General features: G+C 29.1%; 1 protein-coding gene across 1 annotated transcript; it reads left to right on the top strand.

Annotated features, from left to right (window-relative positions):
• Positions 1–6,480: 6,480 nt before the first annotated feature.
• On the top strand, positions 6,481–8,180 carry LOC117908458 (probable glutathione S-transferase). The gene is made up of 2 exons (XM_034822054.1): positions 6,481–6,885; positions 7,572–8,180. Exons 1-2 carry the CDS (start codon positions 6,571–6,573, stop codon positions 7,914–7,916), a joined length of 660 nt encoding a protein of 219 aa, XP_034677945.1. The 5' UTR covers positions 6,481–6,570; the 3' UTR covers positions 7,917–8,180.
• Positions 8,181–16,958: the final 8,778 nt, after the last annotated feature.

The following is a 16,958-nucleotide window of genomic DNA, read 5'->3' as shown; positions in this document are numbered from 1 at the left end:
ATATATATATATATATATGTACTTATTTTTGAAACAATTCTAAAAAAATAGTTTTTGAAATTTGTTTTTTGATATTTTGTAAACCAAAAATTTGTTTTGAAACCTAAAATATTTTTAAGTTGTTTTCTATATTTTAAAATATATTTTAATAATAAATTTTATATGTAATGTTTTATTTTTAATCACTCTTCATGTTTGTATGCTTACTTTTTAAGTAGTCATAAAAAACTAATTGAAGACCACTAAAATATATTTTCAGAAAATACCATATTTTTGTTTTTAAAATCAAAAACTATTTTTTGTTTTTTAATTGTTAAATTTGTTTTCTTGTTTGTTTTTTTTTTTAAATAGAAAATTATTTTCGAAAATAATTACAAAATAGAATCTTAATCTTTGTCTTTATCTTTTAAAAGTAAGGTTTGAAATATCAGTAAATACGGATATATCGGTACTTGGATTTTATGGATATATAAAAAATATCGAAGAAATATCGATGAATATTTTTCATCAAATATCGGTGAGATAAAAATTATCCAAAATTGATGGGAATGCTTAGAAAAATCCAAAGAATGATAAAATAAGCAAGAATATACATGTTAAAGTTATTTTATAAGTGTAATTAACATAAATATGGTCAAAGAAAAAAATATCGGTAAATAGTTGACAATACTTGGATTTTAAGAATAGAAAATATGAAATTTGGAATTGTACACTTAGAAAGTTAGAATTGAGTTAAGAAATATTTGATTTTATTACATGAAAACAATTTACACATAAACATAATACATATGACATTGCAATGGTCCTTAATACCAAAATGAAGATCGATGTGGTTCCATCATATTATTATTGTTAGATGAAGGGAGCCCATCTTGTTGAAGACAATATTCATACCAGGACATGGAGTTTCGATAGTATTGATTGTATGTACGAACATGTTATGCATAAATTTCTTGAGTCCTACCGACAACCTGTCCATGGATGGGAAATCCAGGGTTTTCCCATGTGCTCGTTTGAAATCCTTGTTGTTGCAGCTGATGTGGAATATAGTATGGCATTTGTGTGGAAGAAGGATAGTTATACCTTTCATACTCTTCATCAGTGGAACTTGAAAGATTTTGAGGAGGCTGACCATAACTCATTGCATAAGGGGCATAAATGTTGGCTTCGTTTGATGAATCACTGAATTGAGTCTCTACACTCATCGACTCAAAACTGGCCAACAATGAGTCCTTGTTGTATGGCATCATCCTTCGTTGTCTTCTTCTATATGGCTTTCCAATGGCTCCAACACCTGGACCGACTCTTCTAGAGTCGTGGTCTTCATCTTGAGTACAATGTGTGAAATCATCTTCACAAGTAAATGTCGATGGTTATCCACTTTGTTGTTGTTGTCTAACATCCCCTTCATCATTTCTAGGGTTGCTACCATCATTGGTCCCCTCTCCTCTTGAACCATCATAACTGAAAGTGGAAGTACCAATAGACTATGTCTACTATTATGTTCAACACTCGTGGAGTCAAAAGAAGGTCGAGAAGTGACTGTCGGCTGAGAAATTCCTTGTTGAAATGAATCTCTCGTGTCTTGGTTGAAACTATCAGTATGAACTTCTTCGGATAACACCCGATCAACATCAACACCTGCTTCTCGAACATGTGCGGCAATTTGTGGGTCAGGATTTCCATCTTCATCATCTAAATGAAGAGGTCTAACCCATTAAAACAATTGGTTATCTTCTTCTTCACCAACCTTAGTTGCAATGTCAAGTAAATCGAAGTAATCTTTCTCTGCAACTTTTTCATGTTCTGCTTCCATGTCACGTATCTTTAGTTTCATGTTATAATTAAAAAAAAAAACTAATTATTAGAGCATCGGGTAAGCAAGCCGATTTCTTTGTTTTGTATGAATTAAGGCAAACATGCTCCAATTTCTCTCACAAGCTGAAGATGATGTAGTTTGCGATAAAACCTTGATGGTCAACCTTCTTAATGTAGGAGTGTGATTTCCATACATGAACCACCATTCAGCTACAACCAAATAAATGATATCAATACTTATATTGGAAAGCTACAATAATATGCTAATGAAATGAATTATTAATTCACAAATAATACTCATCGGGAACCATTTCTGACCTCAAAGCAATCGCTGCTCGATCATCGAATCCTCTTTTTGCATCTCAGAATAGTATAATCTACATATTAAATTATTGAAAATGAAAAAGTTAAGTAAATGAAATTCAATTATTTAATTTATATTATAACTTTAATAATTTACCTCATTTCCAAATTGACTAAGACCTTCTGATGTAAAAACTAATTTCATAAAGACTTCATGAACAGCTTGAGGTAGATCAGGATCAATACCAACTCCATGTTTATATTGAAATCTTGGATTAAGAAAGAATGCTAGAATAGCAAAGTAGAAATGTAAAATTAGAATGTTATGAAAGACACATATTAAATACCAATAACTTTCAAAGATGAATAATACTTACCTGCTGCATGAAGAGGATGTTTAAGAGTTCTATCCCAACGATCTGCAATTATTTCTAATACCCATTCTTTAGCATTAAGTCAAATGAGGTTCTATTTCATAACTCGAATCAATTTGTACACAAATGGCATTGTAGGAACAACTTCTGAATCGACAATGTGAAGAACCGTGTATAGCGCCTCATATATTGACACTAGCTCTCCCACTCTCTCCTAGTACGCATGGTCAAACATAAGTGATTCAACTTCTTTACCGATTAATGTGCTACTTAAGTTGTGTTGTGCCCATTCATCACTGATAAACACTTTCTTCAAGTTTGCTTTCTTTTTCAAAAGACTGTTGAGGGCCATATAATTGGTTGCAAATCTTGTTGCTCCAGGACGAACTATGTCTCCACCACACACCTTTCGCATCTGCGCAAGCAACCAACTATGGTTATAAATGAAGTTGGTTATCTTTCGAGCCTTTGTAATCACATCTGCAACACTCGTCCTTTTATCGATGTCTTCGAACATTAAGTCGATGCAATGTGCTGCACACAGAGTCCAATAAAGATTGTATTTCTTCATTAACAACTTCCCCGCCTTCACGAATGCCGACCCATTATCTGTAACTATTTGTACCACATTTTGTTTCCCAACTTCCTTGATGACATCCTTCAACAAACCATACATGTATTTGTTGTCCTTTATATTATTTGATGTATCAACAGATTTGAGGAAGATTGTGCTACCTTTTGAATATACCATGAAATTAATTATGCTTAATTTCGTGGGCCCAATCCATTCGTCACACATAATCGTGCATCCATAAGTCTTCCACTTTTCTATTTGAATGTTGACATAAGCTTCCATGTCTTTGTACTCCATATCCAAATACTTGTGTTTGATTTCATAAGGTGATGGTGGTTCTATACCCATACCTACCATCCATATATAATTAAAGCATATAAGAACATTTGTGGCAATCATACTATATAAATAGTAATGATATTGTTAAAATGAATACAACTTTTAAAATTATTGTAATTACCTGCTTGTTGTGCACCAACAATCATGTTCTTGAAGTTGTGAGAGTTTACTTTACTAGGCGGAACACTCTCATATATGAAAAACTTACTGATCAAACGTCCCATGGTTTCCTTAATGGCACCACCTTTGAAAAGATTTTTCATATTTTTCTGTCTTGCTGCTGAAGATTTGTACAATGAGGGTGCATCAAGCAGTGATGGATCTGAATATCGAACACTTTGCGATTTTCGCATTTGCCTTGTTGTTGGATTGGTTGGATGTGAAGACTCGCCTATTATAATTATTAAAATTAAACATATATGTTAATTTAATATTATTGATAAAGTTGATAAGAAACAGTAATAATTCAAATTAATATTATACATGTTTTCCTTTTGCCTTTTACAAAATGTTCTTCTTGCATGTTGTCAATTCCATTCAACAGCTTTTGATGCTCGAACCGCCTCTCTATAAGCATGCCGCTCATCAGGGTGCATGTCAGCTGGATACATATACACATCATCATCTCCATCATCATCATCACCACCAAGGTTCTCCTCATCGTCCTCATCAATTACATGTCTATGTCTTCTTCCCATTGTGTCTCGCAGTTCAGATCAAATCTCTTCTATATCTGCAGCTTTCTTCGCTTTTGCCTTATCTTTTTGCTCTAGAAGTCGTCTTATTTCTTGTTTCACTTCTGGAGGCACGTTAGGACACTTTTTTGTATTTGAATTAGGGTCTGTATATGATAGGTGAAATTTAAAACGAGTAATCTCACCACTCTTTATTGCCAACCCACAGTAATTACATACTATTCCATTTTTGTTCCCTTCCATAGGTGTACAATATTTCCAACAAGGATCTCGACCCATGATACCACTTTCACTAGCCATTTTCCAAAATTGAATTATGAAACTAATATCAAATTTAAAATTATTAAAGATAAAACATGTAAGAAATTTAATATTCATGAAATTGATAAGAACTAATAAAAATTGAATTATGCATGTATGAAATAGATAAACATTACAATAAAATTTCAATATGAATTAAATTTAAATTAAATTAAATTAAATTAAATTTGCATATTCATGAAATTGATAAGAATCATTACTAATAAAAATTAAAATTAAAATTGAATTATGCATATATGAAATAGATAAACATTACAATTACATTTCCATATGAATTAAATTTAAATTGAATTAAATTAAAATTGCATATTCATGAATTTGATAAGAATCATTATTAAAATTGAATTACGCATGAATTAAATTTCCATATGAAACTAACTATGCATATATGTCAAATCAATTTCCAATCCATATGAAATTTAATGTTAAAATGACAAAATTTCAAATTAGATAATATCAATTAAACTATATATAACAAATAAAATTGAATTATGCATAATAAAAATAAATTTTATGAAAGGTAAGACATACCTTAATTAGCCTTGACTTGGAGTTAATCCCCTTCACCACCAAATTTTCAAAATTAAAAAATTTTGCTAGATCATATAAGAATTTTGATGTATGAAATGCAATGGAATGTGAGTATTTATAGGAATTTTTTTGGTCAAACTAGCTGTTGGATGGTCAAATAGCCGTTATAAATTAATTTTAACCGTTGGATCAAAATTTGGTTCAAATTTCACCATTAGATATTCATATAACCGTTGGAAACACTTCATAGTCCTTGGATAAAGTGAAATTTGATATTAGTTTGATAAAGTGAAATGCAATTGAAAAAATCGGCGCTATATTGGTAAAATCGTCGATTAATCGCCGATTTTTTGGGGTTGTCCTCCAGCTTCTTCGTTCGTGCCTCCACTTGCGATTTATCTCCGATTTATCGGTGAAGCACCAAAATTTTGCCGACATATCGACGATTTTATCAATTTTTTGACGATATTCTCGGGGATCGTTTCGAGGACGACCGATATCCAATATTTCTCTGAAATATCGACGATATTTCCCGATTTTTCAATCCCTATTTAAAAGAAAAGAACTATAAAAATATTTTTAAATTAAAAGAAAATTAATATAAAATATTTAATATAATTTTTTATGAAAAATATATATCTATTTTATTTTAATATAAACAAAAAATTATAAATTTTAATCAAACCATAAAGCTAGAACCATAGTGAAACTAGAACCATATTTAATGATTCTGGTTTTACGATGGAGGAGATATGTAATAGGTGAGATCACCCCGTATTTTTTATTATTTTTTTTATGGTAGTGAAAATTTTTGCAAAAACAAAGTTGACATATCTCCCACATTTGAAAGCGTGTGTTTTTTTCTCATATGTTATTGCTCTCTTAGCCAGAGTTCTCCTAACAAAAAATGTAAAATAAAAAATAACATAAATATATTTCATGGAGTGGACCAGGACTGACGACAGCAATGACGTGGAATGATCAAAGCAATGACGTCTCGTGGAAGCAACCAGAGTATTGGATGCTCCACAACCAAAGTTTACTTCACTCGCAAACTTGTGGCACAAGCTCATTAGTTTTAGTTCTATTATTTACTAGTAAAATTAAATTTAATAAGTTTTTAAAAATAAATAAATGTGCTGATTTTTTTTAATGCAGATATTATATATATATATATATATATATATATATATATGCTAAATTGCTTTCTATTTGATAATATTTTTGGATTTAAATATGATATTAATTTTAAAATTAAATTATTTTTGTACAAATGATAAAAATACAGGAATATGTCAACCGACAGTTTTAATTTTTTTTTAAAAAAAGTGATTACATTAAAATGAGATTTGATAAATAAATTCTAGACTGATAAAAACCATATAGAAAAACTTAAAATATTGGAATTCTGGAATTCTGGAGAAAGAAAGAAAACGGAGATAATGATATAATATGGAAGGAAAGTGCATGCTGAGATAAGGAATGAGCATCACCACCTCCTAGAAATTTCCAAGGTTTTAACCCACTCTCTGAGATTTGCAATAAATACTTGACAATTTCCCTTGGGTTGTTCATCAATACTTGAGTCTGAATCTTATTGATCACAGTAGGAGCAATGGCAGACGAGATTATCTTGTTGGATTTCTGGCCTAGCATGTTTGGTATGAGGGTCAGACTTGCCCTGGCAGAGAAGGGCCTCAAGTATGAATATAAAGAGGAGGACCTTAGGAACAAGAGCCCTCTGCTTCTTGAGATGAATCCAGTTCATAAGAAAATCCCGGTTCTGATCCACAATGGAAAGCCCATTTGTGAGTCTCTGATAATAGTTCAGTATATTGATGAGGTTTGGCACGATAAATCTCCGCTTTTGCCTAGTGACCCATACCAGAGAGCTCAGGCCAGGTTCTGGGCGGACTACGTAGACAAGAAGGTATGTCTTTGCTGTTGATTTAAAGCCTTTTTTTTCCATTGATTCATGGCGATTGGCTCAGATTTTGATAATGATGAGGGATTTGTCCAAAATGCTGGGTTCTTCTTCACACATTCTCTTCTGACATTAAGTTTTGTGGGCCTTGGGGTCTCAAACTAGAACTTTACTGATTCTCTTTGCTGTGTGTGCAACAAGACTCCACTTTGCATTTCTGATGTGGGTTTTCAGTTCTTTGTTATATATGGGTTTTCATTTCTTTGTTCTGTTGAATCTGAAGTCCGTTCTTTCCACCCAAAAAAGCAGATCTCAAGAATGCCTTTTCCCTCAAGAAAGGGGATCCAAAACCAGTTTTTAAAGCACAGTGTTTGGTTTTTTTTTGTTATCCTGATGTTCAACATTTTGCAGAGCAGTTCTTTTAATACATGTTTTGTTGCTTTGGTCTCTTTCTTCTCATTTTCTAAACCCCACATTGAGGGGAAAAGCTAGCTTTAGCGAATGATACATTCTTTCAACTGATTCTGATATTTTTCTGCCACCGGCCCTTCATTTAATATGTTCCTAGTATATGAGATTTCTATGCTGAAGGGTCCTTAATAAACTTGTCCAACTATACAGAAAGTTGAAACTTGATGAAATGCTCCAAAAAAATAACCCTTTTCTCTCTTTGACTTTATTGTTTTCCACAGCTCTATGAACTTGGAAGGAAGATATGGTCAACCAAAGGAGAAGAGCAGGAAACGGCCAAGAAGGAATTCATAGAGTGCCTCAAGCTTCTGGAAGGAGAGCTTGGAGAGAAGCCTTACTTCGGCGGTGAAAAAATTGGGTTTGTGGATGTGGCTCTGGTGACCTTCTCTTGCTGGTTTCATGCATATGAGAGCTTTGGAAACTTCAGCATAGAGGCGGAGTGTCCCAAGTTGATAGCTTGGACCAAGAGGTGCATGGAAAAGGAGAGCGTGTCGTCTTCTCTGGAAGACCCACACAAGGTCCATGGCTTTGTTATGGGGATGAGAAAGAAGCTTGGCATAGAATAACTATTTAGTAGTGTTGTTATGGTAATATTAGATATATGTGAGTGTTTGGCTGTTTGCTTAAGTTTTTGCTTTGAAATTGTATGGTTACTATTTGCAGTTGAAATCCCTTTTGAGGGTTGGTGGGTTTGCTGAGGTGTGTGGCGTGTGGCTGGAAAGAAATGTTTTTAATTTGTTTTCATTTGTTTTGGACTGGACTAGAGAGGTGTTCTTTGTATTCCATCATTTCATGTCACAAAAAAGTATCTATTAACACAAGTTGGATAAGGCATGCCTCTGGCCCTTTATGGTAACGTACAAAGATATCATGGGCCTACAAAGATATCCTGGGCTACAGAATAGGTTAGGGCCCGCTTTTTAAATCACTTTTTTTAACTAATATGTTTGGCAAAAGATGTTCTTCAATGATTTAATTCATCTTCCTTGTCGGTCATTTTAAGTAACAAGAAAATGAAAAAGAAATAAGAGAAAAGTTCAATCACGTTGCATAATGTTTGTTTTTTGAAAATTGCTTTTATGTTAAACAAACAAAAATAATTTTTTAAAATTTTATAAAATAAGGATGTTTGGCAACTTATTTTAAAATTGGTTTTTACTTTTTTTAAATATAATTTTTCTATGTTGATTTTGTAAAAATATTCTAAATTTAATTAATAGAAATTTAATTGAGGTCTTATAAAAAATGAAATTAGTTTTAAATTATAAATAAATTAAAAAATAGTATAATATATTGGTGTGGACCAATGTTTTTAACGTGCGTTCTCACTCGATGACGAGACTCATTTTTTATTTATTTGGTGAAAAATATGATTTAAAAAAAAAAACTCGAAGTCGTCACTTATTTTTATTTTATTTTTTAAGGGAAAAAAACCCCTAAGTGTGACTCTTGAAGGGAAAACAGGTTTATGAAAAATCGAGTTTGGATCCGGGGGTCAAATTACTTATTGGGAAGGTACGGTAATGAGCTGTAATACCTCTCTAAGCTCGTATACGGTACGACCTCTACTAAATGAATTAAGGAAATTGTGACAATTAATTAATTAATTATGAATACCAAGAAAAATAGTCATGCAAATGAGTATGTACAAGTCATTGTGAAAATCAATATACATAAAAATAATGATGAAATTTAAATACAAGAATACACAAAATAAATAATAAGAAAATTATGCAAAATGATTTTTGAACTAAATAAAAAAATAGTTTTCAAAAAATTTCAAAGGATTTTATTAAAAATGATTTTGAATTAATGATTTTAATTTTTTTTTATTTACAAAAAAGAAGTTTCAATTTATTTTCAATTAATGGTTTGATTCATTTTTATCTATATTTAATTAAAAAAAAAGTTATTTGCACTTATTATATCGAAAAAAAATTATTACAAAATTTCAATTTGGCAACAAAAATTATTTTTACTTGTTTTTACAAAAAGATTACAATTTTATTTATAAAAGTATTTTAATTTGTTTTCATTTAAGAAAAGTGACTTATACAAATTATTAAAAATAATATAACTTTATTTGAAAAAGAATTTTTAATTTAAAATTAATTTTTGGGACAACTTTATTTACAAAACAATTTTTGGACAATTATTATTAAAAATATTTTTTTTTCAAATTCTATTAAAAACAATTTTTTTTGGATTTTTCTAAAAACATTTTTATGAAGTTTTATTAATAAAAAAAAACTTTCTTTTATTAAGAAGAATATTTTAAAATTATTATTTTATTAAAACATATTCACTGAATTATTTCTCTTATTTAAATGAAAATTTTGATTTGTTAAATATTCAATTCTATACACAATAAATATATACAAATGAATATTTACAAAAACAAATAGAAATAAAATCAAATAAAAGTGGGAAATAAAATGTGTACCCAAATAAGCTTACAACAAGCTTAATGCATTCTTACAACTTTTTAATTATCACTTTTTTCCATGAAATTTCGTGCTCCGCGTGTCATAAATTTGTACTCAGCCAACAGAATTGCAAAATAGACCAATGCAAAAACAAAAATAGTTCAAATGTAACTATCCAAAGATGTACAAAATCCTAAACAAATATTTAAACTCAAATTCAAATTTCAAATTAGTCTGATAAATTTTGTCAATCAAAATGGGCACAAATTAACAAATATTACCTAACAAAAACATCTCACATGCTATAAACCATAATCCAAAATTTTTAAATTAATAACCAAAATACAACACAATTAGCCAAACCCAAAATATCACAAAAGAAAATAAATTCAATTAGGCCTAAATTTAATATCTCATAATCCAAGTTTAATCTAATATATACCATAATTGTCATATATCCAAATTAAATAGTTCAAATTGGTCAAGCCCATATCAAATATTCAAGTCATCAATCAAATTTCACCCACATCGTGGGCCCAAAATTCATACCCATATTATGAGTTCAAAATTTATATTAATTAACAAGCCCACATTAATAATACACATGACCAAAGAAAATAATGTCTCAAGCCCAATCCAATAAGCCCAAATAAATAACCAATAAGCAATAGATCCAAGTCCAAATCAATTACTGTGCAAACAAAAATAAAAAATAAAGATAAGAAAATGAAAATAAAATAAAGTAAAAAGGAAATTTACCCATTTATTTTAGAACTATGGATGGTAGGATTGTTAGTTGACATTGGCAGGCAGTGGTGGGCGGTGGCTAACTGGTAGGGGCTGTGGAGTGTGGGAAGGGGAAAAGGAAAGAAAAAGGAAAAGAAAAAAAAAAGAAAAAAGGAAGATGGGGAGCGTGTGATAGTGGGAGTCTATAGAAAATGGCAGTGTAGAGAGAAGGATTGTGGGAAGGAGAAAAAAAAATGGAAGAGAAAATGGGGACCGCCATATGTGAGAGTTGGGGGGGAAGAAAAAAAAAAAGAGAGGAAATGAGGGAGTCGATCGTGTCTAGTGTGTGGGTTGTGGTGTTGGAAGGGAGCCTGAAGAAGAAATGATGGTGGGACAAAAAAGTGAAGAGAGGAGAGTAGAGAAAGATGATTAAAAAAAAAAAAAAGCTTCGAGGGGTATGGAGAGTGGCTTAGATGTGTAGGAAAAGGAAATGGGTAAGGAAGTAGGTGAAGTGGTAGAATGAGGAGAAAGAGGAAGAGAGAAGAGAGAGGAGAGAGAAAATAAATAAATAAATAAAATAAAAATAAAAATATAATACACTAATAATAATAATAATAATAATAATAATAACAATAAAAACAACAAATAAAACTAATAATAAAAATAATATAATTTACAAAATAATAAAAACTAATAATTAAAGGGTGTAAGTGGGCTAAACAATTAAGATGTAATCGAAATTTAAATTTAAGGATAAAATTGAGCTTCAATGTAAAAATAAAATTATGACAAACTTTTGGGGTCTACAATAAGTTTTCATATATTATTTCTTGTAGTGATTAGATCTACTTACTAGGTTGTAACTTAAAAAAAAAAAAAACTTATTAGTAAATTCAATGTTACTTGATTTGAAGTTTATTCTTTAATAAAAAAAATTATAAAAATACAAGTATGTATAGAAAAAAAGTAGACTCATTAAAACCCAATTTTTATCCATAAATTTTAATATTAATTTAACCACTATTTAAGTTTTAAGTTATTTTAAAAAATTACTAAACTCATTAATTAATTTAATGCATTAAATTTTGTTTAATTTGGATTTTATTTATCTAGTGAAATAAATAAATAAAAAATATAGTTCCACGTAGAAGAGAAACAACAGAGTCATTGTAGATCACAACTAGAAGTTATAAAAAATATGTAAAATATATACAATTGTATGGCTGGAGTTTATATTATAAATTATAAAGTTAAAAACATATAAAAAAGGGCTTTCAATGTAATTTCTAATTTCTTTTAATTATAATGTATAATGGAAAGTTAGACAAAACAAAATTGTACACTCATAAGTTAAATAATGAATATTTCATAGCCTAAAAGGTGTATACAATTTTACACATTTTTGTTATTATAAAAATAATCCATAGCCAAAAACTATGAAAGCGATCGATTCGTAATTTTTATTTTGTTAATATTACATGATGTTCATGCATTTTTTAAGCATATTTATAATAATCCTATAGTGATAAAATATAACAAAATCTTAATTCGTTATAGTTTTATTAATGAATATTAACTTGATAAAATATTGTTAGATAATTTAATTAATTTATTTATGATTTATTTTAATAAATTAAAATATTATTCTAATAAAATTATTTCAAATATTATTCTAATTTAAAAATTACTAGACTATTTAGACTGGTTTAATTTTAAGTTTATTTATATAGTAAAATAAAATTGGGAAAATATGATTCCATGTAGAAGAAAAATAATAGAGTTGTTCTAGACCAATTTTCATCCATAAATTTTTAATATTAATTACATCATTATTTGAGTTTTAAGTTATTTTTAGAAATTACTAAATTTATTAATGAATTCAACACATTAAGTTTGGTTTAATTTTAAGTTTATTTGTCCAATGAAACAAAACTGGAACAGTAAAGTCATTCAAGTTCAATTTTTGTCCTTAAATTTATGGTATTAATTAGATCACTATTTGTGTTTCAATTTATTTTCAAGAATTACTTAGACTTGTTAATAAATTTAACTCATTAAGTCATACTTGATTGGGTGATTATTTACTAGGTGAAAAAATTGTAAAAATATGATTATATGCAAAGAAAAAACTAACCAAGACATTCAAATGAATTTTGGTGTATGGCATTCTAATGTTAGTGAGTTTCATGACTTTATAGTACTAACTAAATCAGTTGTTTACTTTTAAGTTATTTTTAAAAATTAGTAAATTTTATGTATAAAGTATAATTTGATTTAAAATTTATTTTATCAATGAAATTTTTCTTAAATTAAATGAAATTAAAAAAAAAACACATGTAATTTAAAAGAATATTATATTTGAAGATTTTCAGTATCAGTATTAGATCATAGAAAGAGGTAAGGAAGAATGATATCATCTTCAATTTGCTTTTCATAGTTTTTTTTTTTTTTAATTCCTCTATATTTTTCTTTTGTTTTTAAAAATTGGTAAAAACAATTTCTACTTGTTTTCTAAAATATATTTTTTATTTCACTTTATTTTTAAAAATTACAAATAGAAAACAATTAACAAACAATTTTATGAATTTTTAAAAATAGTTTTTTTTAATTTTTAAAAACAATTTTTTTTTTTTTAATGAAATGGCCAAATAGGCTAAAAACGTTTCAACAACAAATTTTGAGAATTTGGGTCAAGTGCTATGTGCTCTTGTACAATCCTCCACTATTTTGGCCTTTGTGTGACCGTTCTCAACTTTTATTGTGAATAAGTTCACAAGCTTATCTTACTTTATATTCGAGAGCAAGGAACAAGATTTTGAGAGATGCTTGGTTTGTATTTTTTTGTATTAAAGAAATAAGAGAGTATTCACTTACTATTCCATTTTGTACTAAAAAAATTTGATAAGACATTGATAGGGCATGTAAATATTATAACATTGAAATAAAATAAAAATATTTTTGTAATATTATTTTAATTTTAATTTTTGAACTTTCATATTAACATTTGTTTTAATTTTTCATATGATTTAAAATTGATTATGGTTCTAACTTTTTACTAGGTTAAAATCTTTAACTTTTTTATATACATAAAATAGAAAATAAAATATATTTTCATAAAAATTGTATTAACATTTCTTTAATTAATTTTTATATTTCTTAAAATACACATATCTTTTTTAAAAAATAAGAACATCATTTAGGAAAATAGGTACATCTAGTCTAAAAATATGTACATTTCATTTCATCGGGGATTCTTATCCTCATTCAACCTAATTCGGCTGTGGGATTCCACTTATGTAGGTCTCGTAATGCATTTGAGGTCTTCTTATACCCTATTCAACATGATATAACTTTGCGTACATGCTTTAAAAAAATGCATAAAAGTTTAGAAAAGTATTTACATATGATTTGAGTTGAATCATTCCCTTATTCGACCTATTTTGAGTCTAAATTTTAACTTCTATATACCTCATGATGCATTCCCAAACTCTATTTGGCATGGTAGAACCCTAGGTACATTTGTTACAAAAATAAGTATATTCTTAAGAAAAAGTACATCCTTTACAATAATAACTATATTCTTTAATATATATATATATTCGTAAGAAAAAAGCATATATTTGATTTGAGGTTAACCATGACCCAATTCAACCTAATTTGGATAAAAGATTTGACTTATATATGCCTCAAAATGTATTTTATGCCTTCCAAAACTTCATGTAGCATGGTAGAAGTATAGGTTTAGAAAATGTGAATCTCAATAGTGGAATACACCTAGGGAGGGGGGGGGTATGGTAGGTGTTTTGACCAATTAAACAAAATCTCAACTCAAATTAGTAAACCTTAAAACTTCTTGAATATTTTTCTTCTTTTCACATAGTCTTAAAAACAATTATAAATCACATGAATATATGAATGCAACAACACACCCCAACAATATTCAAATGAAATTCACATGCACATGATCTAATACTCCCAAACCCAAATCAACTTAAACTAAATTATGATAAAAAACAAGATCAATATTATACCTCAAAATATCAATGATTAACAATCAGAAACGACTTCAAAGATGATTCATAGTCATTTCTCTTTATCATTCAATCAAATACTAGACAATCAAAATTATAATAAATTGTTGAAACTAAAAAATGATGCTAAGAAGAGAAAACGAGACAATGAGACACCGTAAATTTACATGGAAAACTTTTGAAGAGATAAAAAACCACGGGCCTACTACTGATTGAAAACATCCACTATGAAGAATAAAAACTAAATACAAGGTTTTACCTATCTCAAGTCAACCAATCCTTCCCGGACCACTTGACTAGTACCTTCACTTTCAGTTTCTCACATTCTTATTTTAGAGCACATTTGGAGTCTACACCAAACTCGATCTCGGCCTTTTCTTGAATTCACATAAGAAAAAAAATGGGTTTTGCGCAAAACCAGGAGAATTAGATATGAATGTTTCAAAAATCAACCCATGCTCATTTTCAAAAAATCCATTCAAAAAAAAATTCTTAGAAAACTTGGATGGATTTTCTTTGTAGGTAAAGACCCTTAAAATGGTGAGAAAAGAAAAAACTCTCTCACAGCTGTTGTAGTCACCACTTCTAGAAATGGGAGAGATTTGATTTTAAATGAGAAAGAAACCCTTAATCCAAGGGTTGAAAATTGATCTTAAAAATAGGTTAGTTGGATCAATTTACACCTACACCTAGATCTAGGGGTCTCCAACGGGCGGGCCGGGCCGGGCCTGAAATAAGAGGCCCGCGGCCCAGCTCGGGCCGGGTCGGGCCATGCAAGAATGGTAGGCCCGCGGCCCGCCCTATGAGCCCACGGGTTGGTGGGCCGGTCGGGCCGGCGGGCTTTTTTATTAAAGCCAAAATGAAACAAGGGAAGGGAGAGGGGGGGATTCGAACCCCTCCCCTCATGGTTAAAACTTGAGGCTTTAACCAACTAAGCTACATACTTTTTATGTTTATTAATGGACTTAGTTATATGTATATAAAAATAAAGTATATTATTTTTTAAAAAAAATTAAAGGCTCCAACGGTCACATGACCGTTGGAGCCTTAGCTCCATCCCATTATTCCCATATGACCGTTGGAGCTAAGCCTCCAACGGTCACATGTCAATTTTTTTTTTTTTTTTTTAAACCTTCCTATAAATACATCTTCTTCCTTTTCATTTTTTCATCAAATTCTCTCTATTTCTCTCACATTCTACAATATTTCAAATTCTTTTATTTTTTCATCAAATTATACAATATTGTTGGTGGTGCAAAACAAGCATTGGTGGCTCCAAGAGTTCAAATTTGCTAGGAATTTCTGCATCGGTTCTCTAATTGAGTAACATACTTCACCCCTACTACTTTATTTTTTTGTTACATTTTTTTTTATATTTATTACTTTATTATTTTTGGCATAATATTTTATCAATAATTATAATATGACAAGTGCTTCTTCATCTAGTCCATGTGATGAAATATCATCAAACAAAAAATTTACTTCAAATATATGGAATTTTTTTGATAGAATAGAAATAATTTTAGAAAATAATAAAAAAGAAATAAAAGCAAAATGTAAAATTTGTAATAAATTTCTTACTGGTGGCTCAAATGCAGGCACAAGTCATTTAAAAAGACATCATGAAAATTGTAAAACTAAAAATAATGTAGATATTAGAAATTATATGCAATTAGGTAAAAATGAAAGTAGAAATTTAAAAACATTTTCTTATGATGAATCTAACTGTCGTGAAGAAATGATTGATTATATAATAAGAGCAGAACAACCTTTCAACATGATGGAAACTCATGATTTTGTAGGAACAATTCAACGAGGTATTAATCCTCAATTTAAAGGTTGGTCTAGAAATACAATTAAAAGAGATATTATGAAAAAAATTTATACACAAAAAGAAATTAAATTTTTTTTTTTTGCAAATTTTGAAGGAAATATTTGTTTAACATCTGATATTTGGACATCTTTAACTCACACTGGTTTTTTTATGTATAACTGCTCACTACATTGATAATGAATGGAAATTAAATAAAAGAATAATTTCATTTAAATTAATAAATGCTCCACATAGTGGTAAAAATATAGCATCTTTAATAAATGATGAAATTATAGATTTAGGCATTCGTGATAAAATATAGACAATAACATTAGATAATGCTGCTAATAATAATGCAACAATACATAGACTAAAACTATATTGGCAAGTAAAAGAAGATCATGCTAAAATATTTCATGTGCGTTGTTGTGCATATATTTTAAATTTAATTGTAAAGGATGGATTAAAAAATGTTGATAGTACATTGGAAAAAATTAGAGGCATTGCATATAGTATTAATAGTTCTCAAGCAAAACATGAATTATTTTTTCATTGTTGCAAAATGTTAAATATGAAAAGAAAAAATATAAATTTGGATATGGCCATTAGATG

This window comes from Vitis riparia, chromosome 19 (assembly GCF_004353265.1).
Source record: "Vitis riparia cultivar Riparia Gloire de Montpellier isolate 1030 chromosome 19, EGFV_Vit.rip_1.0, whole genome shotgun sequence".
Taxonomy (NCBI): Eukaryota; Viridiplantae; Streptophyta; class Magnoliopsida; order Vitales; family Vitaceae; genus Vitis; species Vitis riparia.
This window is presented reverse-complemented; position numbering and strand designations above follow the sequence as displayed.